The sequence below is a fragment of the Vulpes lagopus genome, chromosome 15 (assembly GCF_018345385.1).
Source record: "Vulpes lagopus strain Blue_001 chromosome 15, ASM1834538v1, whole genome shotgun sequence".
Lineage (NCBI taxonomy): Eukaryota > Metazoa > Chordata > Mammalia > Carnivora > Canidae > Vulpes > Vulpes lagopus.
In genome coordinates, this window is record NC_054838.1 from 7,349,137 (window position 1) to 7,370,535 (window position 21,399).

Sequence of the window (21,399 nt, forward strand, 5' to 3'; positions counted from 1 at the left end):
CTTGCTCCACTGGAGAGCTGACTGATGATATTACTATGAGCTGATTTCTAGTCGGTAACTTCACAGAATACAGTTTAGATATTCCACTTTAAAAAGAGAGAAGGGTAGAATAATGAAAAACACAGGTGGACCACATTGGTTAGTCTAGATTAAGTGGTAAGAAAGCAAATAACTCTGTAGGACCAGAATTACTTGCCCTCCCTCTCAAACCGGGATTATTTCAAAGTGAAATGACAGCTCCCTCATTTATTTCACAATGTGTTCCTAGCAGCTGAGGTTCCTTGTTGGACCACTTTGTCCCACGTGGTATCCCCTCAAGAGTTGTTGAAACACTCCTTCAAAAATGTTCTGTTTGGAAAATACTGTTCTAGTGAATAGAGAGGACTGTTTGGATAAATCCCACACATTACAAAAGAACAATTATCACAAAGAAAAATAGGAGGAAAAATGTATTCTTTTAATGGAAATGAAATAAAATCCTTGGAACAGAGTAGTTTGCTCTCCATATATGTGCATATGCCACAGCATGAAAGGATAGTGTATTTATCATTGTCAAGGGCTAAGAAGTTTTTAATTATTTGTAGCAGTTTAACGGCTGAAATTCTAATTGAAGAGCTAACATTTGGACTCTCCTATTCTCATAAAATGTTTAGGCACACACATTAGAATGTTTTAGCCTAGGAAGGCAAATGGAAAAGAACAGAGATCTACCAACTATAGTTGGTTTATTTATAACCAGGAAATCAGAGGAGCCACTGGGTAAAAATCCTATATAAATCAAACAAGAGTTTTCAAAAATATCAGTTTGGGAAACACCTTTTTAAATAGTAAAAAATATTTGGTATGCACTTACATGAAATAAAAACAAAACAAAAACAAAATAGATGGTTTTTGGTTAAATATTCATGAAATCTTTTTATGGGGCTTCCTTATTCTTATCACCTTACCATACTTGAATTTGTACATGAAGTCATTCCAGACAAAATTTAAAGTACTTTGAGGTATATTATCAGCACCACACATTTCTAGTAATATTCTAAATTCAAATAAAAGCTGGTTGGTTTAACTCCGTGAAAACAGAAATCATGCTTATAGAAGAAGCAAGACTTAAGAGACTATGGTCTAAAACACATCATTTGAAGGAGTTAATTTTCCCATTGCTGCAAGTCCAGTTCTCTAAGACCAAAAGACAATTTTTGAATAGTTTCTGCTATATTAAATATTAATTTCCTTGAAATCTCCCTACACATTCATGTGCTTAAGGGTAGTATTTGATGAGGGAACAATTCCCAAAAATCTAATGTAGATACCACATATTCCATGAAAGGGATCCTTGACTGCATGATGATGATACCATCACCTTACTAAGTGTCTTCTAGTGTCTGGCACCGGTTGAAGTAGTTGAAATGTATTAACTCATAAACTGGCACATTCATAGAGGGAGAGAGGTTAAGGAACATGACTAAGGCCAGACAGCAAGTATGAGCTGTCACCAGAGCCTGCACCTAGAAACGGACTCCAGAGCTCGTACTGCTCAACACTATGCTATGTATGTCTTGTGTATGTCTTATTTTGAAAAAGAACTAGCTGTTGAACTGAAAACTATATGACCCAGCTGTCCTTAAATCTGTATTTTCTTAAAGATGATTCCTTTAAGACTTGTTTTAAATGCTTCTGATTTTATAAAAGACTTTATATGTTAAAAATAAACCATTTTATAATGCTAATGGTTGCTGTACACATTTTATTGAATATTTTCTATTCTGCATTTCAAATTGAATCAATAACTATAAATAACACAACTGTTAAGTATATTGTCAGTTACATGTTTAACTCTGCACATAAATTTGGTGTGAAAAAGATGTCATATTAGTAAATAAGTACTTATTTTTCCCTTTAAAAACTTGTATGAAACCTAGGATAAATGTATTGAAGTTAGATTTCCTGGACAGTACTAGAAAACTATATAGCAAAAGAATATTCGCAAAGAGGAAAGAAGCTACAAAATGAGACATTCAGAACTAGAGCATGATCAACTAAGCCGTCTTTCAAATATTATTTGTGTGATGCTCTTTTCCATATTTTGGTCTCTCCCACTTGCTCTTTAATTATATTGATATTCTAGCAAATAATACAATGAAAAACTACTCTTCAGGGTAGAAATCTGCAATAAAATGTATAATAGCTTGTGTACAGTTACTAATTGAATAAAACATTATCCAAGTAACTGATCAGTTACTGGTGTTTAAAATTTATAGTAAGAAACATTAAAAATAACAGAAGACTATCTCTGTTTCATATTTAGGTCTATTTAAATGATTTCCAATATAGCTAACCTCAATGTAGTGGTTACATTTAGTAAAATCTTGCTGACTAGACTTCGAAGACTGATTATGTAGGTGGTCCACTAGGATCAGTTGGTTCCCTTTCTAAGCTGGATTTTATCAGATTCCTACCATGTGTCTCTCGTATTGAGGAGGCTCATTAGAAGGATCCAGCATCCATATGTTCACAAAAAAACCCTCTTTCCATCCCCTATCCATATCCCACCCTCACAGTAAGAACCGAAAGTTAGTTGTGCTTTTGTAGCTTTTTCACTGGAGACCGTAAGTTTGAGTTGAATTATTCAATGTGAGGGTCACAATGAGAGAACGTGGATCTTTCTTATTCTTGTGGACTGTGATCTTTCCTTTCAAGGCTTCACCTATAGAAGAAAGGCAAAAGATGTGTTTAAAAACTCAAGGAATATAGTCTAGCAGAAAAGTAATAATGTACCCTTAATATTTTTCTTTTTTTGATGTGAAATGTTTCACTCACAGAGACAGAGGGAGAAGCAGGCTCCATGCACCGGGAGCCCGATGTGGGATTCGATCCCGGGTCTCCAGGATCGTGCCCTGGGCCAAAGGCAGGCGCTAAACCGCTGCGCCACCCAGGGATCCCTTATAATTGAATATTTAAAGCAAAAATAACAATGTATTGGAGAACAATACATGTATAATACCATTTGGGGAAGTGAAATTTTTTATTATAACAATAGCTCAAAGAAACAGAGGGGGTAAATGGAAGTAAATTACTGAAAGTCTTAAAAGCTATAAATGAAATGGTATACTATTGTTTAATGGTAATCTGTAGTAAAGCTAAAGATACATGCTGGAACTCTAGAGCAACAGTTATAAAAACAAATCCAGCACATGTAGTTAATTAGCCAAGGGTGGAGATGTATCAATCCAAAAAAAAAAAAGGTAAGAGGGAAAGAGGAATAAATGATAGACGGGATACAGAAAAAACAAAACAGCAAATGACAGAATTAAATTTAGCATCATGATAATAACATTAACTGTAATATGTTTAATATTATTTGAATATAAAGACAGGGTCAAAGTAAAAGGAAGAAGAAATATTCTATATAATGTAATTTTGTACTAATAATAGAGAGTCTGAAATGGTAGTATTAATTTCAGGCAAAGGTCAGTTCAGGAAAAAAATATATAATCAGAGGTAAAGAGACACATTCCAAAATGATCATTCAATTAGTAAAGAGACATAATGACTTTTATGTATGTATGACTGTGTGATTACAGAGTTTCAAAATGCATGATGCAAATCTGAGAGAACCATGGGAAGTCATAGACAATCTGCAATTACCACTGGAAATTTCACCTCTCCTCTGTCAATAATTGCAGTAACAACTACATACAAAACCAGAAAGAATATGGAAGACTTAACACACTATTAACCAACTGGACCTGGTTGACATCTACAGAACCAAGACAGATTACATCTACATATGCTGGGTCACAAAACAAATTTTAATATATTTAAATATTAAGAAATCATATAGATTATGTTCTCTGACCAAAACTGAATAAAATTAAAAGTTATAGATACCCGAATAATCCCCAAACATTTAGGAATTTTTTTTTTTAAATTTTATTTATTTATGATAGTCATACAGAGAGAAAGAGAGAGAGGCAGAGACACAGGCAGAGGGAGAAGCAGGCTCCATGCACCGGGAGCCTGATGTGGGATTCGATCCCGGGTCTCCAGGATTGCGCCCTGGGCCAAAGGCAGGCGCCAAACCTCTGCGCCACCCAGGGATCCCCAAACATTTAGGAATTAAACAAAGACTTCTAAATTATTCCATATATCAAAATAAAAATCACAAAGTTAGGGAGCATTTTGATCTGAATGATAATGAATCATGACATAAAAATATGTGGCCTATAGTTCAAATAGTGCTCAGAGGAAAAGTTTATAACTTTAAATGCTTACATTAGAAAACAAAGAAAACAGGCACAGAGGTCTTTACTGGTGAAGTCTATCAAATGTTTAAGGAAAAATAATATTAAATATAAATTCTTACAAAAAATAAAGGAAGGAATACTCCCCAACACATCTTTTCTGGCAGCACTATACCAAAACAAGATAATACCAAAACAAGATAAATTCATTAAAAGAAAACTGCAGATGAATATCCCTCAAAAACAAAGATTCAAAAATCCTTTGACTAAAGGGAAAAAAATATTACCGTCTCATAAAATACAGAAAAAGCATCTGACAAAATTAATTTATAACAACTTTCAGCAAGCTAGCAATAGAAGGAACCTTCTTCAAGCTGATAAAGGGAATCTATGAGAAACTCTAGATTACAGTCTTTAAAAAGAAAAAAAAAAAACGATTTATTTATTTATTTTAGAGAGAAAGAGAGCGAGCGAGCATGTGGGAGGAAGGGCAAAGGGAGGGGGAGAAAGAGAATCTCCAGCAGACTCCCCACCGGGCTTGATTCCAGGACCCTGAGATCATAAACTGAGCCAAAACCAAGAGACTGCTGCTTAAACGACTGAGCCACCCAGCACCCCACAGATAACATTCTTGTTACAAGACTGAATGTGTTCTTCCTAAGATTGGGACTGAGGGAAGGATGATCATTCTGACCAACTCTAATTCATATTCCACTGGATGTACTAGTCAGGCATGAATGTGTGGGGAAGGAAGAAAAAAGGATATAGCTTGGGGGGGTGGGTAAAAAGAGGCAAAACAGTCTTTATTTGCAGACCACATGGTCTTACACACAGAAAATTCTAATACGCAAAAAAAGCAACCAGAACTGTAGGATGGTTTGCAATCTTAGGATATAAGGTTAATATAAAAATTTCATTTTTATATACTAGCAATATGGAATTAGAAATTGAAATAAAAGCCCACGAGCATTTACAACAGCTACAAAAAAAGCATATAACATTTGAGATACATGTAACAACATATGTATAATATTTAGTCACATAAAACTACAAAACAGTGCTAAAGATAATCAAAGTGCAGTTGACCCCTGAATGACACAGACTTGAACTGCATGGGTCCACTTACACGTGGATTTTTTACATGTACTACTGTAAATGCATTTTCTCTTCCTTATGATTTTAACATTTTTTTCTAGCTTGCTTTATTGTAAGAATACACTATATAATATATATATACAAAATAAGTATTAACCAACTGCTTGTGGGAGGTTTTGGTCAACAGGAGGCTATCAGTAGTTCAGACTTTGGGGAGTCCGAAATTACACGTAGATTTTTGACTGTGTGGGAGGTTGGCCATGTTGTTCAATGGTCAACTGTAAATGGGGAGATACATTCTGCTTGTGGATGAAAGGCACAAACAATACTGTTAAGATGAAAATTCTCCCCAAGGTAATCTACAGATTCAAAACAGTTCCAATCAAAATCTTAGCAAGCTTTTTTTTGGTAGAAATTAACAATTTGATTTTAAAATTTATATGGAAATTTAATTCATCTAGAATAATGAAAACAATTTTGAAAAAGAACAAAGTCTGAGGACTTATATCATCTTATAAAGACAGTGTCTAACTGGCATAAGGACAGATACACGGATCAACGGAACAAACAGGTCAGAAATAGACCTATACATATATGGTCAATTAGTTTTTGACTAAGGAGCCAAATAATTAAATTGGAAAAGGATAGACTTTTCAAGAAATGATGAAGAAACAGACTAATGTACATTTGGGGACAAATGAACTGTTACTCTTAAAATTAACAGGAAACACATTATTGACCTATATGTACAAGGCAAAACTATAACATTTTCAGAAAAAACATATATGAAAAATTTCAAGATATTAGGGTAGCGAAGATTTACTTTTTTTATAAGTGCTGACAAGGATGTGGAGCAGCTGAACTCACCATGGTGGTAGGAACATTGAATAATGCAGTAATTTTGAAAAAATTTGCTCGTTTCTTAAAAGTTAAATATATATTTACCATAAGACCTAATAATTTTACTCCTAAGTATCTAGGAGAGATGAAAATGTATGTCCAAACAGAGACATGTTTTTATATGAATGTTTGTAGCAACTTCATTCATAATGGCCCCTAACTGGAAACAACCCAAAGTCTAGCAGCAAGTGAATGCTTTAAGTAAACTGTGGTATGCTCATATAAATATTATTTAAGAATAAAAAGAACTACTGATACACAGATGAACCTCAAAAATATGTTAAGCAAAGAAGCCAGAGTACAATTCTATATGATAACTTTGATATAAAATTTTAAAAGAATACTAATACCTTAGTATTAGTAATATGAATATACTGATAGAAAGCAGATCAATGGTTGTCTTGGTCTGGGGACTGGAGCTGGAAATGACTAACCACTTAGGGGATCAAGGAGGAAACTTTTTACAATGATGTAAATATTCTTTATCTTGATTAGGATCGTGCATACATTTGTCAAAACTCATCAAAGTATACAATGAAGATATGTGAATTTTTATTGTATGTATATTACAGAAGAAAACTGTTTAATAAATGTGGTAGCTTAGGAATAAACTAACTCATAAATAAATGAAATATAGTAGAGAAACCGGAAGATCTATTATGGTGATTTAATACACGGTAAGGGGGGCATTTTAAGTCATTAAGGAAAGAATGCAATAGAAATATGTAAATACAGTAATACAATTTTTTTTTTCAGTATGAAACTAAAGTCAGAAACCAAAAGGTAAGGTTTTAAGGCTTGACTGTACAAAAATGAAAGCAAAATTCTACAAAGCAAGATAATCTAAAGAAAGAAAAGTAACTTGGGGCGCCTTTTTGTTATTTATTTAAATATCAGTGGTAATGAGTATTACTTCCAAAGTTTAACCATCTTAAAAAAAAATCCTTTGTGCGTATATGTTAGTGATTTTGTTGATGTATATGAGGTATTGTTGCAAATGTTTCTTTTTAGTGCACGTCCTCTAATAGTTGCTGCTGTTTGATTTAGGTGCCTTGGAGTCATTAAAAATGTAAATTGGCTTGTTTGTAAATGTTCTATTCAATCCTTGGTATAAGGATCAAAATGGAAATGTTCTATGTAGCTTATGAGGCAGGTCATCAAATTCTTCAAGTTTAAAGGATACCAAAAAAAAAAAAAAAAAAAAAAAAAAGAGTTTAAAGGATACAATTTAAGACTTTTTTTTTTTTTTTCAATTTAAGACTTCTCTGTAGACATCAACTTAGAAATATGGCACAAGTCAAGATGAACTAGTAATGGATACTTTTGTTAAATTTCATTGAAGAAAAAAATTTAAGCATCAATATTAAATAAAACATCTGAATAATTCAAGTCATAATAGTAATTCCCTTATAAGCTAATATGGTAATTTTCATTTAAAAAAAGAAATATAAGCAAAGTAATTAGTTCTATAAAAATCTTAATTTCAAAATGAGGGTGCAAACAACACTTATTTAAGTTAAATTAAATAGCAGAAAGGGTCACAGTAATAAATACATAATTCACACTGCTGAACTCTTGTCAATTGTTTAGGCCTGACAAAAGTGCCAAGGCAGTGGCGGTAATACCAGAATGGATCGCAGTAATTAATCAGTGTCAAATAGATATAAAATGACTGATGCCGTTAAGCATGTATACTGTGGTGAGAGCTGCAAAGGACACTCTCTGTGGAGCTGAGCTGTATCACCTTGTTTTTATCGTCAGCAGACGGCCATTAGTACCACAAAGCAGTACTGCAGTTCAATCAAGAACAAAATTGATTTCATTTCAATTCTGTTCTAGTGGCTTTTTAAAATTAATTTCTTCCAGAGCAATGAAATTTCATTTTCCCAGAAGGGGGAAAAATTTAAAAATCATTATCACTATTACAGCTTAAAGAATGAAAGAGAAAAGAGAAATGGATTTCCCATCATATAGAAGCTTACTAGATACATATAGAGAAAGAGAAATAAATAGCCTGATTTTAGTCACATTTTTAAAGCCAAATTACATGAAAAAGATCTGGATTTTTAAAGTAAACACGGCCATCCACGTAAGTTTGTACAATAAAATTGTACATTAAAAGAAGGGGGAAAAACACACTGAATTTAAAATTTAAAGGAGGTGTTAACTACTTTAAAAATATTCACTTTGGAAGGGTGGTTTGTTACTCCCAGAATGCTGGAAGTGCTCAAATGTTGACAGCATTTCTTCTGAAATATTTTTTGATCTAGGTTGTGAATAAAATAAAATAAAAAAACCAAACACCAAAACAAAACAAACTTAGGCTCATTATTTTATAGTTCCTTTTTGCTTTTGGCCAAATGTACAATTCTTAGACTGAGAAATTCCCTATTCACAATGTCTTTCTTACTTTCTAAATATCAAGTCTACCCAGAAGTGCAGAAAAAGAGATTTACCGTTATTGAAGATATTCACATGCATGCCCCTATGTCGCACACTCTAGGCAGCATAATGAAAGGCATATTTATAATACCTTATTTAAAAAATCTTATCAGATTACTTTCTGGATACCAAGATGTGTTTATATACATAGTAAATTATTCTGATTAGACACTCTTGGCTTTAATTTTATCTAATAATTTTAGATTCTGATAAGTCAAAAACTACTTTTAGTTTTAATTAAACCCAACTGCAGAGAACTCTTCAACCATGCCAAGATAAATTTGAATGCCAATCTATTCAAGTTCAATAGTATGATAAAATTCTTGAAAACATCAGAGTTGACAAAACGGGACAACCACATAAAACAGCTAGTAAATGCCTATGGCATGATGTCACCCAAGGTGGTAAGAGGAAATTAGATTTCAATGACAATGCATATTACTATACTTATTTGTATATTCAACAAAATATTTACAATATGGCAAATATTATATCAAAAAGGAGTGAGAAAGACAAGTCATCATTTCTTAGAAGCCTTTATCACAGTATACTGAGATGTGATAACAGATGAATGCATGAACTGATTGAGGAGAACAAAGATGACAGCAATTAATTTTCCAAGGTGAGGAAAGATTACAAAAATCAGCTGGACAATAAAGAGAAAATTGAAATTTATCAAGTGAAAGAGGTCAAAAAAATTTTCTAAGTAGACTATCTTAGACAAACCAAGGAATAAGAAAAGATAGGAGAGTTAGCTAAAAAATGAGTAGTCTGTATAAGTCCATATGAACTGGAGCGTATGATGGGGTTATTATATGTGGGGTATAACAGAGTGGGAATGGAAATGATGAAAAGTGGTCACATTGTAAAGGGCCATCGTAAGGAATTTGGATTTTATCCTGGAAATATGGACAGTCCCATGAGGGTTTTTTGTTTTTTTAATTAACTTTAGTAAGGCATAATTTACATAGAGTAAAATGTGCACACTTTTATGTGCAGTTCCAGTGAGTTTTACCATTATCTTACCTTTGTAAATTTCTGCCTACCATAAGTCTCAAAGATTATCTCTTATGTTACCTTTTTCTAGAAGTTTTGCAGTTTTACACTTTTATATTTAGGTTTATGACCCATTTAGAGTGGTTTTTGTATAGCGTTTAAGGTAAGCATTGAGATTATTTTCCTGTACAAAATTTAGATGTTCTAAGCACCATTTCTTGAAAAGATTATCATTTTCCCACTGAATTACACTGCCCCTTTGAAAAATATAACTATACAAAAGTAGGTCTATTTTTGGATTCTCTATTTGTTATATTAATCTCTATGTCTATCTATGGCATAATATTTTACTATCTAAAGTTTAGAAACCACCTAGTGTAAGGTCCAAAATGACTCTGGAAAATTCTAGGTCTTTCTCATTGGCATACAAATTTTTGAATCAGCTTGTCAATTTCTATCTTGCTAAATACTCATTGGTTCTGTAGTTTTTGTGTAGATTCCTTAGAATTTTCTCTGTACACAATCATGTTATCTGTAAATAATGACAGTTTTATTTCTTCCTTTACAATGACTTTTACTTTTTCCATTCCTTATCACACTGGCTAACACTTCCAATATACGAGAATAGGAGTGGTGAACGCAAACATTCTTGCCTTGTGCCAAACAGAAGGAAAGTATTATTTTGCTCCATTCAGTATGATGCTAGCTGTGGACTTTGTGTGGATGTTTTTGTTTTTTTTTTTTTTAAAGATTTTATTTATTTATTCATGAGAGACACAGGCAGAGTTCTCAGAAGCAGGCTCCCTGTGGGGAGCCCAATGCAGGACTTGAACCCAGGACCCTGGGATCATGCCCTGAGAAAAAGGCAGAGCTTAATCATTGAGCCATCCAGGCATCCCTATGTGATGCCTTCTATCAGGTTCAAGAAGTTATCTTTTATTTCTAGTATGCTATCAGTATTTATCGTGATTAGATATTGAATTTTGTTCAATGCTTTTTTTTCTTTGCATCCATTGATGTGACCACGTGGTTTTTCTTCTTTAGATTGTTAACATGGTTGATTGCATTAAATGATTCTAAAATATTTTAAAATTTTAAACTACTGAATCAGTCTTGGATTCCTGAACTAAACCCTACTTGGTCATAGTATGTTGTTCTTTTTTTTAAATATTGCTAGATTCAATTTGCTAGTCCTTTGTTGAGAATTTGTGCATCTATATTCATGAGAGACATTGTTCTGTAGGTTAATTTTCTGGTACAATTTTTGTCTGTTTTTGATATCAAGGCCCTTATGAAATCAGCTCTATTTTCTGGACGAGACTACATAAAATTGATATTATTTCTTTTTTAAGTGGTTGGAAGAATTTGCAAAGAAGCAATCTGTGCCTGGAGATTTGTTTTATGGAAGGCATTGAGGCTGGTTGTCTGTTTTTGTGAACAAAATCTAACTGGAACACAGCCACACCCACTCCTTTACCTACCATCCCTCAGAGTTTAAGGGGTCTGTGGGTCCCCACTGCTGCCACTGTGGGGTTATGTGGGGGTAAGGAGTCTAAGACAACAAAGAGAAAAACAAAAGAATGAAGATTTCCCCTACCCTCTCTAAGCATTAGGAGACCCTTTCCCCATTCCTCAAGCTAGAATTAGAGGAGCTAGTCTGGGCTGATGCCTTCCTTCTGGGTTTCAGGCTGTCTGCGGAGTCCAGACTGGGGGATAATGCAGGTAAACAAATCATAAATTTACCACTGGTTCAGGGTATTCTCATTCTGGGTCTTCGCTATTATTTACTTTTCAGAGATCTCGAATAACTATTTCATACATTCTGGCTTATTCAAGCTGCATTCAATGCGAGAGCTTATTTTCACTGCCCTAAAAATCCTCTGTGCTCTGCTTATTTGTATTCCCTGCCCTCAGCAATCACTGCTTTTTTCACTCTCTCTATAGTTTTGCTTTTTCCAGAATGTCATATTGTTGGAATCATACAGTATGTAGTCTTTTCAGATTAGTTCCTTTCACTTTGTAATATCCATTTAAGATTGTTCCATGTCATTTCAGAGCAGGATAGTTGATTTCTTTTTAGTACTAAATAATATTCCATTTTGTGGATGTACAGACCATTTTTAATATAATTATCAATTTTTAAAATTTGAATCTACCATCGTACCATTTGTCTCCTATTTGCTTATGTTTGTAATCTTTTGAACTAAATCTTTTTCTCAAGATTCCATTTTATCTTCAATACTAGCTTATTGGCCATTTTTAAAAAAATTTATTTATTCATGAGACACACACAGAGAGAGAGAGAGAGAGAGAGAGAGAGAGAGAGAGAGGCGGAGACACAGGCAGAGGGAGAAGCAGGCTCCATGCAGGGAGCCCGATGTGGGACTCGATCCCGGGTCTCCAGGATCATGCCCAGGGCTGAAGGAAGCTAAACCGCTGAGCCACCAGGGCTGCCCTTATTGGCCATTTTTTGTGGCTTAATTTAAACTTTTAAAAATCTGTTCCTCTGGTGTTTACAATGTATATATTTAATTTATCATAAGTTACCATTAAAAATTGCTTCATGTACAGTGTAGGAACTTAATGTATTTCCATCTTCTCATTAATTTTGATCACTGCCATACATTTTATGTTTCCATATGTTTTGAGATACCAAAAAAGCATTATTTTTTGCTTTAAATAGTCGATTATCTTTTACAAAATAAAAAAAAATGGGAAAACGTCTTTTTCATGAACTCATTTACTATTTCTTTTTAAAAAATCATTTATTTATTTTTATTTATTTATTCATTTATGATAGAGAGAGAGAGAGAGAGAGAGAGAGAGGCAGAGACACAGGAGGGAGAAGCAGGCTCCATGCCGGGAGCCTGACGTGGGACTCGATCCTGGGGCTCCAGGATCGCGCCCTGGGCCAAAGGCAGGCGCTAAACCGCTGAGCCACCCGGGGATTCCCTCATTTACTATCTCTGACATTTCCCATTCCTTTGTTTAGATTCAAGTTTCCACTTGGTGGTATTTTCCTTTCACTCAAGGAACTTACCTTACTATATCTTATATTGATGGTCTGCTGGAGATAAATTCTTTGTTTTTCTTCTGGCTGTTTTATTTAGCCTTGATTTTTGAAATATATTTATTCTAAATATAGAATCTGGGTTGATGGTTTCTTTTAGTGCTTTGAAAATGTCATTTGATTATCATCTGTTTTACACAGTTTCTGAAGAATATTCTGAAGTTATTCTTTCTTTGTTCCTCAGTTTCATTTTTCTCTGGTTAAGACTTTTTTTTAATTATTATCACTATTTATTGGCAATTTGTTTGCAATATGTCATGGTGTTATGTTCTTTGTATTGATCTTACCTGGGGTTCACTGAGTTTCTTCAATCTATGGGTTATAGTTTTTATCAAATATAAGAAAAATTTGGCCGTTATTGTATCTTCACATGTAAGTTTTTCTGCCTCTGCCTTTTTTTTTTTTTTTTCCTGCCCCTGCTTCTTTCAGGGACTTCTTTTATCACATTTAGAGTGCTTCATATTTTCCCTCAGGTTACTGAGAACATGTTCATTTCTTTAAAACATCTTTTTTCTTTCTCTGTTTCATTTTGGAAACATTTTATGCTGCATCTTCAAGAACACTGATCTTTTCTTCTGCTAATTACACTGAACAATATTTTCACTTCATATATTATAAATTTCCATCTCTAGAAGTTATATTTGGATTTTAAATATCTTCTTGTATTCTCATTATGTTCATATAAAAGCAGTTATAGTACGTTTTAGCATGCTTGTGTGCTAATTAATCTCATTTCTGGGTCTGTTTCTATCAACTGACATTTTCCTACATTCAGTGTTTGAATGCTTTGGCCATGATGAATTTTATGTTGTTCAATGTCTTTTGTTCTCCTTTGTTGTCATTAAAGTTACTTGGGTATGGTTTTGTTTTGTTTTCTTTTAAGGCTTGTTTTTAAGCTTTGTTAAGGAGCATGCAGGTTAGCCTTTACTCTTGGGATAGTTTATTCCCACTATGAAGCTAAGGTCCTTTTGGATTCTCTTCAGTCCCCTACTCTAGCAGGCTGAAACTCAAAACATCCCACAGCCCCAGGTAAACTCTGAGAACTATTTGTTCACAGCAGCCCAAAATGCTTTGCCTGACCTCAGGCATTTCATCCCACAACACCTATATATCTTAGTACTCATCTAAAACTCAAAGGGACATTGTGTATAGATTTCTGGAGCGCTTTTTCTGATTAGCATGTCTTTAGTTACTCTGCCCCCCAACTTCTGGCTTCTATTCATTAGTACTACTATCAGAAGCTTTTTAGCAGGGTTTAAAAAAAGTGTTATATTTCCTTATGTAATCTCTTTCTAGAGTATCATAGCTGAGAATGACCACATACATTTTTCTTACTTTGAAATTTTCCTTTCAGGTCTTTCCTGGTTATATTTTAGGGGATTCCAAATTTTGTGATGTACTTGTCTTACTATTAAAATACAAGTACATATACAATAGCAGGGAAAGAAATATAGAATGTAGATGGTATAGGAAAGCAATGTTAAAAATCACACACCTCCTTCATAGTATTCTAAAAAAGCTGAATCAGTTACTCTAAGGATTGCTAGGTAACAAACAGGATTTCAAAATTTCACTATATATAGAATAATATTTTGTTGTAATTAGGCAGTATAAAATTCAAATGCTACCTTAAATCTCCCTCAAGATTAAAACATGAATGAACGAGCACTACCTTTACAATACTTCCATTGGGACGCCAGGGTGGCTCAGTGGTTGAGCGTCTACCTTTGGCTCAGGACGTCATCCCGGAGTCCTGGGATCCCATATAGGGTTCCTTGCACGGAGCCTGCTTCTCCTCCCTCTGCCTATGTCTTTGCCTCTCCCTGTGTCTCTCATGAGGATATAAATAAAATCTTAATAAATAAATAAAATTCTACCATTAAGACTGTTAAATGATTATAGTAAGAAGAAAGCAACATTTCAAGTTTCTAAATATCAATCCAAATACCAAAGCTATACAGAAACCAACTAAACAAACAAAAATGAAAATGTAGTAAAATTTCATTTGTGCTTGTTCCACTTCAGTTTTGCTATGCTCAAGCTTTTTGGAGAAAGAGAAAATGCACCATCAAGGTTTTATTTCCAAAGCACTGCAATCTTAAAGTGAAAATGTGACAAGGTGCGGCTTTACTCTAGCATCTACTAAATTCCATTTATGCATCAACAGTGAAATCAAACTATAACTGAATTTTATGAAATATTTTAAACATATAGAGAATATAATAACCCCCTGGACCCACCACTCAGTTTTGTCAAATCTTAACATTTTCCCACAGTTCCTTCAATTTCTAAAAGGAATAATTCAGATATATAGCACCAAATCCCCTTGAAAGCCTTTCCTGCTACTAGTTCTATCCTTTCGCAAGGGTAGCCACTATACTAAATTCTGTAATTATAACTTTTAAGTATTGCTTCTTACTTTTACTACATGTGGGTGTATATGTAATTGTTTCATGTCTTTAAACTCCATATAAACAGTGTACTGTAGGAATCATTCTGCCATTTTTTTTTTTGCGTAATGCTTCTGATATTCACAAATATATGATTTATCTGTTACAGAGATTTTACTGTATTCAACTACCATATTCATCTGTCTTCTGTTCATGGACATTCAGGTTGCCTCCAACTTTTCACTTCTACAAACCATACTGTTGTTAAGATTGTTGTACACAGGCTGCAGGGGAGATTGTCCAGAATATATGTCCAGGAAAATAACTGTGTGGTTTTAGTGATGGATATATATATATATATATATATATCCCCCATATATATATGGATATATATATCCATAAATATATATATACATATTTCATAGTAGCAAACTGTTCCCTAAAGTTGTACCAATAATGACTATCAGGAGAAGAGTATGAAAGTTCCATGTGGCTACATGATTACAGGCATAAGTGCCTTGATAAATTTTATGTTTTTTCTTGTACTGATGGCTAAGAAACAGTCTCTTACAGAGTTTTAATTGGTCTCTCTCCCTGAGTTACTTTTGATGTTGAGAATCTTTTTATTGAAGTTTGTGTATATTCAGGTTTCATACAATCAGAAAGGTTTCAGTGAAGGTGAAGCAAGACAACTTCTACATAATAAGTTATCTAAATAAAAAGATTTCATAATCAAATTCTAACTTCTGGAGCTAACTGTGTGTGTACATAAGAACTGTAGGTGCTCATCAGAGTGAGCAATCACAGAGGAATGCAGAGTTGGGCCAGTCCTTGAGCACCATGTAGGATGTTTGCAGTGGAGACAGTGCAGAGTACTCTAGACACATACACTGAGCACCAGAATTACTTAATTTACTCTTCACCTCTATGAGTGATATTTCTCCTCAGTTATGTTTGCAACTTAGTATATACTAGTTACTGTTTAAAGTAAAGTTTTTAGGATTATTTTGTGTTACTCAAAATAAAAGCTATATACTATGGCACATTTTAGCGGGCAGGAATTCTTTTTTTCTTTTTAAGATTTTATTTATTTATTTATGAGAGACAGAGAGAGAGAGGCAGAGGGAGACGCAGGCTCCCTACAAGGAGCCTGATGCAGTACTCAATCACGGACCCTGGGATCACATCCTGAGCTGAAGGCAGAAGCAAACCACTGAGCCACCCAGGGGTCCCAACAGGCAGGAATTCTAAATCTAATCTAAATAAGAGTTTTCTTTAAATCACTACTTTAATGAAATGATATTCCATCTAAAATTTATGTAGCTCTAAGAACATCTTATCTTAGCTCCTGTTATACTGCTTCAAATACACTGGGCACACAAAAAGTCACTGTAGAATGAAGGAATATTGTTTACTTCAAAATGAGTAAGACATTTCTCCCCCTTTACTTTTCTTTCTCACCTGCTTTAACCGAAAATGGCTTTTCCAATAGAAATATTGTTTGTTTCCAGTGTGTTCTGGCACTCTGGGGGCCCGTGGAGAACACGACCTGCATCGGTAGAGTTCAAAAGTATCTGATGAAGTACAAGATTTTTAATATCATGCTACATTAATCTACTACATCAAATACAAGCTCCAATTGCTTACAACAGCAAAATGCTTATGATTAAACACCTTGGGGCACAAAAATAAAATACAATGTATTTCACATAATTAATTCTTATGAGAAAACTCATGATACTTACCCTGCTGTGACAATTCTTCTCAAAATATATATCGAAGTAGCCAGCAATTGCCTAAGAAAAAAAAAGGAATATAATTATTAAACTAATTCTATGATATAACAATAAATTATTCAGTTTTTCAAGACATGGCAAAGTACTATGAATATTTTTGTGATTAGATCAATGGAATTTTTAAATGCCATATATTTTTTTCCTGAAGAAAAAATAAAAATATTTAATAGTACTTAAATAAAACTTATGTTTAAACATATAACCAAAGGAAAACCTCTGAAGTAACACAGATTACTGTGATAATACAAAAAGGTCTCTAAAATATGAATATTCACATGAATATAATTTTCATTTCTTTTTAAGATTTAAATTATACCATTCTTTTTTCTTTTACTAATTGAAACAACTTAATCTATTTTTAAAACTGGCATTAAAGGATCCCTGGGTGGCTCAGCGGTTTAGTGCCCGCCTTCAGCCCAGGGCATGATCCTGGGGTCCCAGGATCGGGTCCCATATCAGGCTCTCTGCATGGAGCCAGCTCCTCCCTCTGTCTCTGTCTCTGTCTCTGCCTTTCTCTCTCTCTGTGTCTCTCATGAATAAATAAATAAAATCTTTGAAAAAAATAAAACTGGCATTAAAAAAAGCTTATCAAGTGTTAAAAACAGGACACCGATTATTGAAAAATCACTATAAAGCTAATTTGTGTACTCTGCTGCTTTTGTTGAGAATATGAAGTTTTATTGATCTGTAAGGTTAATATGGATTAGGCCCAAAACAAGTTCAATACTGAACACCGAGGTTCATTATATTTTAGGTACCAAGAGAGAATCGAAATACTGTGTATAATTCTGTCAAATAGACAAATATAAAGCAACACAGTACTCAGATACAGATTATTATAGGAAACCATATAGTTAATCAGAACATTTCTAAAATATGACTTTTTCCAGTTGATTTCCTGGTATTCCTCTGCAGACTAATTCAACTGTTTTCTTAGAGTTATCCCTGAGTGCCAGTCTTCTTCACCCCTGTAACCTTAGTGTTCTAAGCAGTACCTGGCCCACAGTACGTAAGTATTTGCTGAGAAAATGTGCTTATTATATACAATTCTATCACAGTATCCACCATACTATCTTATAGTTAGTTGCCCTACCAGATTGGAAGGTTTTTTAAGAGCAGGTTCTCAATAAATGTTAGTTAAAATTTTCAGTCTTCAGATTCCTAAATTCAGCTAGTCTTATTATGTGGTCAGGATACTTTATGAAATCAGTGAATAATTAACTTAGAGGAGAAGAACCCTAACTCTTTGTATGAATCCGCAGAGTCTCAGCCTGACCCCTGAACTACAGGTTAGATCCAAATCAATGTAACAAAGGCTGAGAGAATGAAACTAAAATCTGAATTACTGGCACAGCTCTCAAAAACCTAAACCAACAAGTATAGATCTCAAGAACGAAACAGAGATTTGAAAAACCTGTACAAGTCAGACTAATCATTAAACAGCATATGTGCATGAGAGACCCAAAACACTATAGCAAATATCAGAGAATGAAACTGAGATGTGAACCATGTCTGCCCAGACACTCTTGACAGAACTTTATGTTTTGGCTTTAACCGCCCACACCAAACATCAACAACATTCTCCAGATGATAATAATACAACTGAGAGTACATACAAAATAACATGTACAACACCCGGAACACAGTCCAAAATTATTCAACATACAAAGAACCAGGAAAATGTTGCTAGCTTTCAAGAGAATAATCCACACATGCCAACTCTAAGATAACCTGGAAGCTGGTACTATGAGACAAAGACTTTAAAACAGGAATTATAACTACGCTGTTATGAAGTTATAGAAAATACACTGAAATTAAGTGAAAGATAGGAATTCTTGTAGAGAAATAGAAACCACAACAAAAAAACTAATGGAAATTTTAGATAAAAAAATACAACAACTGAAACAAAAAACTGCGGGCTGAAGTGCAGAATGATATGACAGAGAGAAAAAAAATCAGTGAATGTGAAAATAGAACAATAGAAAGTGTCTAATTTGAAAAACCAGGGGGAAAACACAAGTAAAATGCAAAAGCCTCAAGGACCTGTGCATCTAACATATATGTAACTGGAGGTCCAGATAGAAAAGGAAAAAATACTGAAGCACGAAAAACTTTTCAAAATTCTATATCCAGCAAAAATACCCTTCAGAAATGATGGCAAAATAAAGACATTTTCAAATAAAGGAAAACTAAAAGAATTCATTGCCAAAAGACTATTTAGAAGAAATGTTAAGGGCAGTTCTTCAGGCTGATGAGCAATAATACTAAGAGGAAACCTGAAATATCAAAATATTAAAACAACAGAAATGATTAATAGTTTGGTAAACACGAAGGATCATCTTTTCCCTTTGAATTCCTTTAAAATACTTATGATTAAGGCAAAAATTATAACATCATTTGGTCGGGTTTTCCATGTATGCACATGTAATCACAAAGATCAGTGCAGGAGGTTGGAGAGTGGTTAAGAGGAGGAAGAGTAAAATCCCACCAACATATACAAGTGTTTATAAAGTTGGGAAGTGGAGAAGACTTTCTAAGCATCACACACAAAGAAAGTTAATATTAGAGAAGTTAAAAATTTTAGTATCAAAACCACAATGAGATAATTGTTAGACTCAAAGACGCAAGAAATAAGTGTTGATGAGGATGTGAAGAAAAAGGAACATTTGGGCTCTATTGATGGGAATGTCAATTGGTGCAGCCACTGTGGAAAAGGAAACCAGTATGGAAGTTCCTCAAAAAGTTAAAAATAGAAATACTATATGATCCAGTAATTCCATTACTGGGTATTTACCCAAGAAAACAAAACCACTAATTTGAAAAGATATTTGCACCTGTGTTTATTGTAGCATTATTTACAATAGCCAAGATATGGAAGAAACCTAAGTACCCATCGATAGATGAATGGATAAAGAAGATGTGGTTACACACACACACAATAAATATTAGTCATAATAAAGAATGAAATCTTGCCATTCACAACAACATGGATGGATCTAGAGGGTATTATGCTAAGTGAAATAAGTTAGAGAAACACAAATACCACATGACTTCAATTATATGTGGAGTCTAAAAAACAAAGAAACGGAGACAAACAAGAAACCCAAGACTCTTAAATAGAGAATAAACTGGCAGTTGTCTCAAGGGAGGTGGGAAGGTACGGATAAAACAGATAATGGGATTAAATGGCACAAACTTCCAGTCATAAAATAAGTCACAGAGATGAAAAGTATGACATAGAGAATATAGTCAATAATATTGTAATAATGCTGTATGCTGACAGATGGTAACTACATTTATCATAGTAAGCACTGAGTGATGTATAGAATCATTGAATCATTATGTTGTACATCCAAAACTAATATGATGTTGTATATTAATTATACTTCAATAAAAAATAATATAATTCTAGTGTCAAAAGATGAAGAAATCTGAGGGCATTTGATATATATATATATATATATATATATATATATATATATATATATATATATATATATATAGACAAAACATTTGTATTTTTAAAAAGACACACAGAAAATAGTACACAGGCTATGATTCTATCCACATACAGAAAATTCAGGGGTGCCTCGGTGGCTCAGTTGGTTAAGCATCTGCCTTTGGCTTAGGTCATGATCCTAGGGTTCTGTGGCTGAGCCCCACATTGGGCTCCCTGCTCAGTGAGGAGCCTGCTTCTCCCTCTCCTCCCTGTTCCTGCTCTGTGTCACTATCTCAATCTCTGTCTCTGAAATAAATAAATAAAATCTTAAAAAAAAAAAAAGAAAATTCAAAAACAGCACAACTAACTTACAGTGTTATAGTCACCCTTCAATAGTGGCAGAAACTGGAAAGGGTTACATGGAGGCCTACTGGACTCCTAGTAATATTCTCTTTCTTCAGCTGAGTGATATATACATGGTAGGTATTCGCTTTGTACAATTTTATAAAATTACACTTAAGATCTGTGCAATTTTCTGTTGTATATGTTTATTGACTCAATCAAAATGTTTATATAATGCATATACTCATTGACCCAGTAATTCTAAACTTTCAAAAAAATATTCCATGAAAATTTATCAAGTATATTTGTAAAAATTAGCCATATATATAAATATAAAATGGGCACTTACTTATATGTTATGCAAATATGAATATATATGTACATATCTGAAAAGATATTCACCGAGCTATTGAAAGTGGATGATAGATCTAGAATGTTCATATTCTTTACCCTTAGTTATAATTTATATTTTCCATAAATATGAACAGCTTCTGTGATGATAAATTATTTTTAATACTTGAACTAAATGAGCTATAGTATTACATGGAGAGGCATTCAATTCAACTATTATCTTTGTATCAGTTCCCTTAGCAACACCCAAAAATCACTTATCTCTGTACCCCCAAGGGCAAGGGTGGTATCTAATACGTAATAGGAACTAAATGAATTTGAAAAAAAAAAATGACAA

The 21,399-nt window shown here is 33.7% G+C and overlaps 1 protein-coding gene across 1 annotated transcript in view; it reads right to left on the minus strand.

Annotated features, from left to right (window-relative positions):
- Window positions 1-436: 436 nt before the first annotated feature.
- The window catches only part of PRMT3 (protein arginine methyltransferase 3), a 123,777-nt gene continuing 102,814 nt past the window's right edge, over window positions 437-21,399 (minus strand). Inside the window, exons 14-16 of the mRNA XM_041730385.1 lie at window positions 16,880-16,930; window positions 16,596-16,683; window positions 437-2,704 (exon numbers count right to left, since the gene is read on the minus strand). Of these exons, the coding sequence (XP_041586319.1) occupies window positions 2,595-2,704; window positions 16,596-16,683; window positions 16,880-16,930 (249 nt within the window). The 3' untranslated portion in view covers window positions 437-2,594. The remainder of the gene's footprint in view (window positions 2,705-16,595; window positions 16,684-16,879; window positions 16,931-21,399) is intronic.